The sequence below is a fragment of the Otolemur garnettii genome, unplaced genomic scaffold (genome assembly GCF_000181295.1).
Source record: "Otolemur garnettii isolate 467f Iridium unplaced genomic scaffold, OtoGar3 scaffold00006, whole genome shotgun sequence".
Classification (NCBI taxonomy): domain Eukaryota; kingdom Metazoa; phylum Chordata; class Mammalia; order Primates; family Galagidae; genus Otolemur; species Otolemur garnettii.
Window position 1 is genome coordinate 20,384,754 of NW_003852401.1, and position 9,431 is coordinate 20,394,184.

A 9,431-nucleotide genomic window follows, 5' to 3' on the forward strand; every position below is an offset into this window, starting at 1 on the left:
GTCTCACTCTGTTACTCTGGGTACAGTATTGTGGTGTCATAGCTTACAGCACAGCTTACAGCACTCTCAAATTCTAGGGTTCAAGTAATCCTCTTGCCTCAGCCTCCCGAGTAGTTGGGACTCCAGTACCTCACCACAACACCCGGCCAGTTTTTCTATTTTTAGTAGAGACTGGGGTCTCACTCTATCTCATGCTGGTCTTGAACTCCTGAGCTCAAGCAATCCACCTGCCTCAGCCTCCCAGAGTGCGGGATTACAGGGCTGAGCCACTGCACCCAACTGACTCACCCACACTAGGTGGCCCCTGTTCCTCCTTCAGTGTTTCTAGTCCTGTGTCTTCTCTCCATCCCTGGTCTGTGATGTTTCCCTGGGCCCACTGTCCCTCCTACTGGCACTGAAGGCCTCTCAGTCTGCAGGAGGGAGGGCCTGGATGCTGTATTTCAGGGAGGGGCGGAGCAGATGGGACAGGAAGCCCTCCCAGACACTGAGCTGATAGAAAGCTCAGAAGCCTGGAAATGTTGGCACCCTGCTGGATTAAGGATTTTAATTAAAGCCGACTTCCTTAGTTAGGGAAGAGGAAAATGACATACTGAAATAATCAAGGAAGATTTTTCCACATCAGTGATGTCTGAGGCAGCTGTTCCCATACAATAGGCTCTGATGGAATCCAGCAAAATATAACCTTCTTTTTGGCAAAGAAGTGTGGGGAAATCATGTGCCACAGAACCACCTGGGTTCCTGATGGTTCTCCTTTCAAGCTGCTTTTTGAAGTTATTTTCACATTTGCTCTTAGGTTAAATTTCAGAAGTTCCTAAAATGGAACACGCAGGTTCTTCATTTATCAGCTTAGTTTGGGAAAATACAAATTTACTTAACAAATGTTATTATAAAGCGATTACCATGTGCCAGGCAGGGTCCTTAAAACTTTGTAAGTAATACCTTAATGTGCTACTCAAATATTTTATTTATTTACTTGAGGCAGTGTCTCATTTTGTTGTCCTCAGTAGAGTGCCGAGAGTCACAGCTCATAGCAACCTCAAACTCTTGGGCTCAAGCCATTCTCTTGCCTCAGCCTCCCCAGGAGCTGGAACTACAGGCACCTACCATAACACCTGGCTATTTTTAGAGCTGGGGTCTCACTCTGCCTCAGGCTGGTCTCTAACCTGTGAACCCAGGCAATCTACCTGCCTCAGCTTCTCAGAGTGCTAGGATTATAGGCGTGAGCCACCGTGCCGGGCCTTGCTGCTCAAATATTAACTCAGGTTTGCTGGTCAGAGACTGAGTTTCCTATACAAAGGGAACACACCAACTGACAAGAAAAGTTATATATATATATGAGCACAAAATCTGTAATGGAGGATTTTTCTCTTCCCAGTTGCCTGAGACAAACTGCCTGGGTAGAACTGGATTTTACCAGTGTTATTTCCCCTGTACATGATCATTCCTTCTTGATACCTCACTCCTTCTACAAGTCTTTGAGGGATATCTGTGCCAGTTCTATGCTAGCATCCTGGAGAATTGGGAAAACATAGCATCCGTGTAAATAAATGGACTTTTTAAAAAAAAAAAACTGGCTTTGCTTTGGATAAACCAAAGCATCTAATCTGATTCTCTTACTACATTAATTTTTTTGTTTGTTTGAGACAGACTCCCTCTGTGACCATGGATAAAGTGCTCATAGCAACCTCAAACTCTGGGACTCAAGCAATCCTTTTGCCTCAGTCTCCTGAGTAGCTGGGATTACAGGTGCCTGCCACAGCACCCAGCTAGTTTTTCTATTTTTAGTAGAAACAGGGATCTCTCTCTTGCTCAGACTGATCATTAACATCATTAAAAATAATAAGGGCCAGGCACGGTGGCTCATGCACTCTGGGAGGTCAAGGCAGGAAGATTGCTTGAGATTAGGAGTTCAAAACCAGCCTGAGCAAGAGCGAGACCCTGTCTCTATAAAAAATAAAAAAATTAGCTAGCTGCAATAGTGTATGCCTGTAGTCCCATCCACTCTGGAGCTGAGGCAGGAGGACTGTTTGAGCCCAGGAAGTAGAGGTTTTAGAGAACTATGATCATGCCTCCACTCTCTAGTCTAGGAGACAGAGTAAGACCCTATCTCAAAAAAAGAAAGGAAAGAAGTTTTCTAAAAGTACATAAAAACCCAGAAATGTCTAAGAGCAACATATTTTCTTACATTTATGGAGGCCAGGAGTCTTGGCAGTGCTGGTTCTTTCCAGAGAATGCCTTTCCTAAGGTCTGGAGCCACCTGCATTCCTTGGCTCAGGGCCCCTTCCTCCCATCACTCTGGCTCTCTGCTACAGTCAGCTCCTACCTTGTTGGTGGTCAGATCTTCCTTTCTTCCCTCTGATTTAGACACTTGAGAATACATACAAAGCCTAGTCAAAAATCCAAGCTCTGCTCAGCACCTGTAACACAGTGGTTAAGGTGCCAGCCACATGCACTGAGGGTGGCAGGTTTGAACCCGGCCCCGGCCAGCTAGACAACAATAACAACTACAACAAAAATATAGCCAGGTGCTATGGTGGATGCCTGGAATCCCAGCTACTTCGGAGGCTGAGGCAAGAGAATTGCTTTAGCCCAAGAGTTTGAGGTTGCTGTGAGATGTGACGCTATAGCACTCTACCCAGGGTGATGTAGTGAGACTATCTCGAAAAAAAAAAAATCCAGTCTTGGCTCCTGTAGCTCAGTGGCTCAGGCACCAGCCACCATATACTGGAGCTGACAGGTTCAAATCCAGCTCGGGCCTGCCAAACAACAATGACAATTACAACCAAAAAATAGCTGGGCATTATGGCTGCCACCTGTAGTCCCAGCTACTTAGGAGGTTAAGTTAAGAGAATCACTTAAGCCCAAGAGTTAGAGGTTGCTGTGAGCTGTGACATGGCAGCACTCTACGCAGGGTGACCTAGTAAGACTCTGTCTCAAAAAAAAAAAAATCCAGAATCCTCTTCTCAAGATCCTTCCTTAACCTAATCATACCTGCAAAAGTCCCTTTTGCCATTATGAGGTAATGCGCATAGGTTCTGAAGATCAGGACAGGAAAATCTTTGCAGACCCATTATTCAGCCTGCTACAGGGATGGTTGACTTTTTTTTTTTTTTAACTTAAATGTTTTTGTTTCAGCAGAACTTCCTTGGTATGAATCCTTAATTTTGGCCTCATGTTTTATGGGTTGGGCATGGTGGCTCACGTTTGTCACCCTAGCATTCTGGGAGGCCAAGGTGGGTGAACTGCTTGAGTTCAGGAGTTCAAGACCAGCCTTAGCAAGACTGAGATCTTGGCTCTATTAAAAATAGAAAAACTAGCTGGGGATCTTGGCAGGTGCCTATAGTCCCAGCTACTTGGGAGGCTGAGGCAAGAGGATTGCTTGTACCTAGGAGTTTGAAGTTTGCTAGGAGCTTTGACACCACGGCTCTCTAGCCTCAGCAACAGAGTAAGACTATGTTTTTAAAAAATTATTTTATGTTCATTTTTAATATTCACTTTTCCTCTCCTTTATTAATATTCTGCCTTGAAGGGCTCATTTCATTCAATGATTCTTCTGTAGGGTAAGAATACTTTGTGAGAAAGGACAATGACTCCAGCTTTGGTTTTGTGAAATTAAAGAAACCAAATTTAACTATAGAAGGAAAGATTTTAAGCAGGGAATTGAGGACAACACATCATTACCAGCCTGAGACCAATAGCCATTCAAAAGGGACTCAAACCTACTCTCAGAGAACAGACTGATTCTCTGTTTGCCTTTGGTTAGAGTTCTATTTCTGTACGTATGTCTTCTTAATTAGGCTACTTCACTGTTTTTGAGGAAACTGCTGGAAGCTAAGTTTTTTCTTTGTGAGGTCATTTTTAATAATGCCTGTTTATTCTTTTCAAAGGGGCTCCAATACTGGCTCTGGGATAAAAAGTAGGACTATTATTTTTAGGATAATCCTTGCTTTTCCTTGACGTTTTCTGTTGCAGAAAACTTTGTGATGTCCTTTTTTCTTGTGACTCATCACTTCTTTTTTTTTTTTTTTGAGACAGAGCCTCAAGCTGTCCCCCTGGGTAGAGTGCCGTGGCATTACAGCTCACAGAAACCTCCAACTCCTGGGCTCAAGCGAGTCTCCTGCCTCTGCCTCCCAAGTAGCTGGGACCACAGGCGCCCGCCACAACGCCCGGCCATTTTTTGGTTGCAGCCGTCATTGTTGTTTGGCGGGTCCGGGCTGGGGATTCGAACCCGCCACCTTAGGTGTACATGGCTGGCGCCTTAGCCGGTTGAGCTATAGGCGCTGAGCCGACTCATCACTTCTGCAAGAGCATGTGTATTTGTCTCTGTTCACATGATTCTTTGGAGGAAGTGAAAAATGATTTGAATTTGGCCTAACGTTGCACCCACCGTCCCCCTACCATAGCGCATCTTTGAGCTCTCACTTAGCTTAGTTCTTGAGGCACTTTCTTTTATCTCTTCAGCTTGAAGGTACGTGTTTCATTCCAGGTTTCTACTGCACCTCTGGACTCCAGACATTCATTTCTATGTTATCATGTGCCAATGTTGTCAATGAGCAAGTCGTGTGAGCCCACGACAAGACTTGATCATTTTTCGTACTTAGTTTATGACTCTCATGGCAACAAACAATTCACTGCAGAGTAAGCATCCAGTAAATGTTGACATAATTGATCTATTGGCACTGACAGGCCTTGGAATTATGTCTACTATTATCATCTGTCCTGGATGGGCCAAGCAGAGCTCAGAGGCTGTGATGTGGGCTTTTGAGTCCTAGAGTTTAATTTCCAATTTCATGTAATACTAAGGTGCTTTCGATATACTCAGACAAGGTTAGAATAAGCCCAGGCCTATTTTTGGTGTGCTGGGATAAGGGTGGATCGTATTAATATTCTGAACATCTGTAGGAAACAATATTTGGGGTTCAAATGGAAACTCCTTTTGGACATTGTTTTGCAATAATAGAAATAATTAAGTCAAAGTAAATTTTAAGGCATCAGTGGTCAGCTTAAATAAAAACATGTGATGCCTGTTTAATTTGTGCTATGGGAATGTTGTGGGATTTTTCTGTCATTATCAGCCTAGCGATTATTTTTTTCTCCCTTCTTGCTTCCTTTCTTTCTATTCCTCAGGTTTGCCTCATTCCAAAATCAGCACATGGGACCAATCCAGCAAGTGCCCACATGGCAGGCATGAAGATTCAGCCTGTGGAGGTGGATAAATATGGAAATATCGATGCAGCTCACCTCAAGGCCATGGTACTCAGCTTTCCCTTGGCAGATGGGAAGTCTGGATGGGGAAGAGGTGGTGGGATCAGGGAGGGATGGATTATGTGTGTTGGCTTCTCTTGCATTCTAATGAAAAGACTGCCTCATCAGTCTACTCTACCCCTCCCTTCACCAACATGGAGAAATCCCTGTCCTAATTCGTGCCTGTGTAGGAAACGGAATGAATTATTCATGGTGGTAGTAAGAGTACTGCTTGCAGAACCTGCCTGCCTCTATCTGCACAAATTCACTCTCCTTCCCCAATTAATAATCAACCTGGCACTCAGTCAGGTTGTGCTGGAAATTATAAGTGTACATTTTGCAAATGTCTGTAACTGTCCCAGTCCCAGCTGAATTCCAGGCAGCAGTCCACCCAGTTTCCTCCAATGCCAACCCCCACTCCCAACCTCCCAACCTCCAGGAAGTGGTTGCTTAGCAACTGTATCTGCTTCCCACCAGTGGACTGGCGGCTGCATCTTAAGAAGGAAGGAAATCAGTGGAATAGCAATGTGATTTTGTCAGTGTTATTAGGCATAGAGACGAGGGAGTCCATGTAACTGCCTTCTAAGGGAAGCTGAGAATAAACAATGATGTGCATCTCTTCCACCCACCTCCACCCTTCCATTGGCCTGGAAAATTTTTTCTGAGGTATTCTGAGCCAGTAGTTGCAATCACTAAGTCTCTCCAATATAGCAATATAGGATTATAGGATATGACCTTCTTCTCCACCCCCACAATTTCGCACATGCCTGTTCTGATTTGCTGGAGAGAGAAAAAGACAGGGACATGACTATTATATATGCCTGCCTTCTGTAAAAAGGGAGGATGAGGGAGATTTTTATCTAAGCAAGGATACTCCTTTTGGGAATTTCAGCAGAATGGAGGAAGAGGGGTAATTGTGGCAAGATGAGCAGAGAGAGATTAACTGTGAGAATAGGCATGTTTAGAACCAGAAAAATCTGAAGTAACTACTGAGATGACACAAGTGTAAACCACCTTAGACAGTTGGGCCCCTTCCCAACTCTGAACAGGTTTTTATTTTTGGTCTTGACCATAGAGACCTACCCAAAAGGATTTTGCTAATTTTGGGAATGATTTATGAAGGCAGTAATGGCTGTGGATCTTTCACTGATGTCATTGTACTTTGAGGTAGTTTCAGGAATGAAAAGACCAAGACTTCATCTTTCTCAGTCCTTTAAAAAGCAAGGATAGGGTCAAGAAAGAAGTTTCCCCCTTGTCTGCTTCTACCTTGTGCTCTCCCACAGGTGGATAAACACAAGGAGAGCCTGGCAGCCATCATGCTTACATACCCATCCACCAATGGGGTGTTTGAGGAGAATGTCAGCGACGTGTGTGACCTGATCCATCAACATGGAGGGCAGGTCTACCTGGACGGGGCCAATATGAATGCTCAGGTGAGGATTCTGGGAGGAGCTTCCTTAGCTTCCACTGAGAAAATGGATATGTCAAAAAAATATTTCTGTCTAACTTCTGGAGAGTCATCTACAACATAATAGTGAATTCAGAATTGAGGTTGATTTTCTAATTGGGAGTTTTGAACAAAATACTCACATTTCACTGGATTATGGATCCCAGAAGAGGCAAATAGGTTGAAGGAAGTAGGGGTGACTGGAATGTCCTTAGACTTTCAGAGGCTGCCGTCTCCTGGGAGTACCCCTAGGCGAGAAGGCCACCAGCTCCATGCCTGAAGAAACTCCACCCCTGCTGGCTGCAAGTGGATGTTGATTTCCCATGGTCTTTGGCAAGCCGCTTATCCCGGCTTTAGGAGCCCAGGGAACCCAATCCTGACTACTTGGGGGACAAAGGGTCTGTGTAACATGACCCTCTGAGCAAAGGCTATTGGGAGAGGGAAGGGTGTGCTCCTATTTACAGGGTACAATGGGGGAGGGTATGGCACACCTCTTGGGGACGGGACACAATTATAAGAGGGACTCTACTGGACAGTGTCTGTAGCTCAGTGGATAGGGCGCTGGCCACATACACCCAGGCTGGCGGGTTTGAACCCAGCCTGAGCCAGCTAAACAACAATGACAACTGCAACAACAACAGAAAAATAACTGAGTGTTGTGGTGAGTGCCGATAGTCCTAGTCACTTGGGAGGCTGAGGCAAGAGACTCGCTTAAGCCCAAGAGTTTGAGGTTGCGGTGAGCAGTGATGCCACGGCACTCTACCTGGGGTAACAAAGTGAGACTCTGTCTCAAAAAAAAAAAAGGAGGGACTCTACCTAAAAAATGCAAACATTGTAACCCAGCGGTTCTCAACCTGTGGGTCTTGACCCACAGGAACTGTATTACAGGGCTGTGGCATGAGGAAGGTTGAGAACCACTGTTGTAACCTAATTCTTCCTGCCCTAAAATTAACCTGAAAGAATTAAAACAAAAAGGAAGAAAAAAACAGGAAAAGTACTATTGGGGGCCACTGGAGGAGAGGAGTATGACCACCTCTTTGAAAATCTCCTTGGTGGGACCCCCTTCTTTTTCTTTTCTCTTTTTCTTTTCTTTATGTGATTTCCCCTCCACCTTACCACTTCAAATTCTTTCTGCTTTTCTCTGCTTCAGCGGATTCCCTTCACATGTGCAGTCTGGGGGTTGTCTGTTGCTACAATAGAACAAATGAATTCTGTATTTTTGGCCACTATCGTAACCTTAATGCCACAGTGGCAGGAACACCATTGGAATGTTGGGGCTGGTACCTGAGTCATCAGCTTGCCCCCTCTCCCTCAGTTCAGCATCTTCTGGTGGCCCTCCAGCCTCTAACATCATTCTGCCCAAAGGGGCCATTCACTGTGTGCGTAATGCCCGAAGGTGACCAGGCAAACTGTGGTAGAACTGCACAGGTGAAGTTGCCTATTTCAATAGGAACTTTCTTCTCTTAGGGGCACCTTCTTTCCTCCCATTTGGGCCAGATAATTAGGAATACACTGTATTCAAATCTATATTTTTATTGTATAAAAATACTAGAGTTTCCTAGGCTAGTCTCAAACTCTTTTTTTTTTTTTTTTTGAGACAGAGTCTTACTATGTTACCCTTGGTAGAGTACTATGGTGTCACAGCTCCTAGCAACCTCAAACTCTTGGACTTACACTACTCTCTTGCCTCAGCCTCCCAAGTAACCGAGACTACAGGTGTCCACCACAATGGCCCGGCTATTTTTGTTTTTGTTGTTGTTGTTGTTGCACTCCCAGTTGTAATTGTTTTAGCTGGCTGGGCCAGGTTTGAACCTGCCAGCCTTGGCTGTATGTGGCTGGCACCCTACCCACTGAGCTATGGGCACTGCTCAGCAACCTCAAACTTGGGCTCAAGCAATTCTCTTGCCTCAGCCTACCTAGTAGCTGGGATTGCACAATGCCCAGCTATTTTTTGGTTTGTTTGTTTTTTAGCTGGCTCAGGCCAGGTTCAAACACACCAGCCCCAGTGCATGGGGCTGGCATCCTAACCTAAGTATGGGTGCCCAGCCTAAAATGTTAATAGTCTTTTATTTTATGATTGTGAATAATATTTTTATCTATTATGGATTTTCCAAGATTTTAAACATGAGCACATCTATTCTTCTAATGGAAAGAAAGCTTCGTAAAGATCTGTACTCATAAGGATATAAACATCATCTGAGCTTCAAAGTAGAACCTAACCTACTTTAAGAAACATTTACTTGTGTTCATGAAGTCCTGGCATTGGTTTAACTTTTCTTAGCCTTTTCATAGCTGTCCTCTCCTCCCTATACTCTGCCTGGGAATTAGAAATGACTCTACCACCAGGAATGACTAGGTCTAAGCTTACTCTGGCTTTCTGCGGATACCCAGTGACCAAATGAATATAACAGGATAGTAGCAAAGATGAAGCCCTCAGAAATTACTTTTTTTCCCACCATACCATCTTCTTTCCAACTTATATCCTATCAAGGCCCTCCAAACTTTCTGTAATTTGTAGAGACAACTTCATAGAGTTTTTGAAAGATTTTCAACTTAAATAAGGAGTATGGAGAGGAAATAAATCTCTTCACAAAACAACATGTAACAAAATTTGTTTCTTTCTGAATATAAAAGTAAAACAAGCTCATTGTGTAAAAAAGAATTAACTCACATACACTTTCCATCATCCCTAAAAGATAACCATTATTAAAAGTCAATATGTTCTGGGGTGGCACCTGTG

The 9,431-nt window shown here is 44.2% G+C and overlaps 1 protein-coding gene across 2 annotated transcripts in view; it reads left to right on the forward strand.

The window, feature by feature from the left end:
* Positions 1-9,431, forward strand: part of GLDC (glycine decarboxylase) — a 118,050-nt gene that overhangs the window by 86,678 nt on the left and 21,941 nt on the right. For both annotated transcript variants that reach the window (XR_002771083.1, XM_003782888.2), the window contains exons 17-18: positions 5,128-5,253; positions 6,528-6,677. Coding sequence is in view for 1 of the 2 variants with exons in the window: in XM_003782888.2 (XP_003782936.1) it covers positions 5,128-5,253; positions 6,528-6,677 (276 nt within the window). In the remaining variant the exon portion in view is untranslated. The remainder of the gene's footprint in view (positions 1-5,127; positions 5,254-6,527; positions 6,678-9,431) is intronic.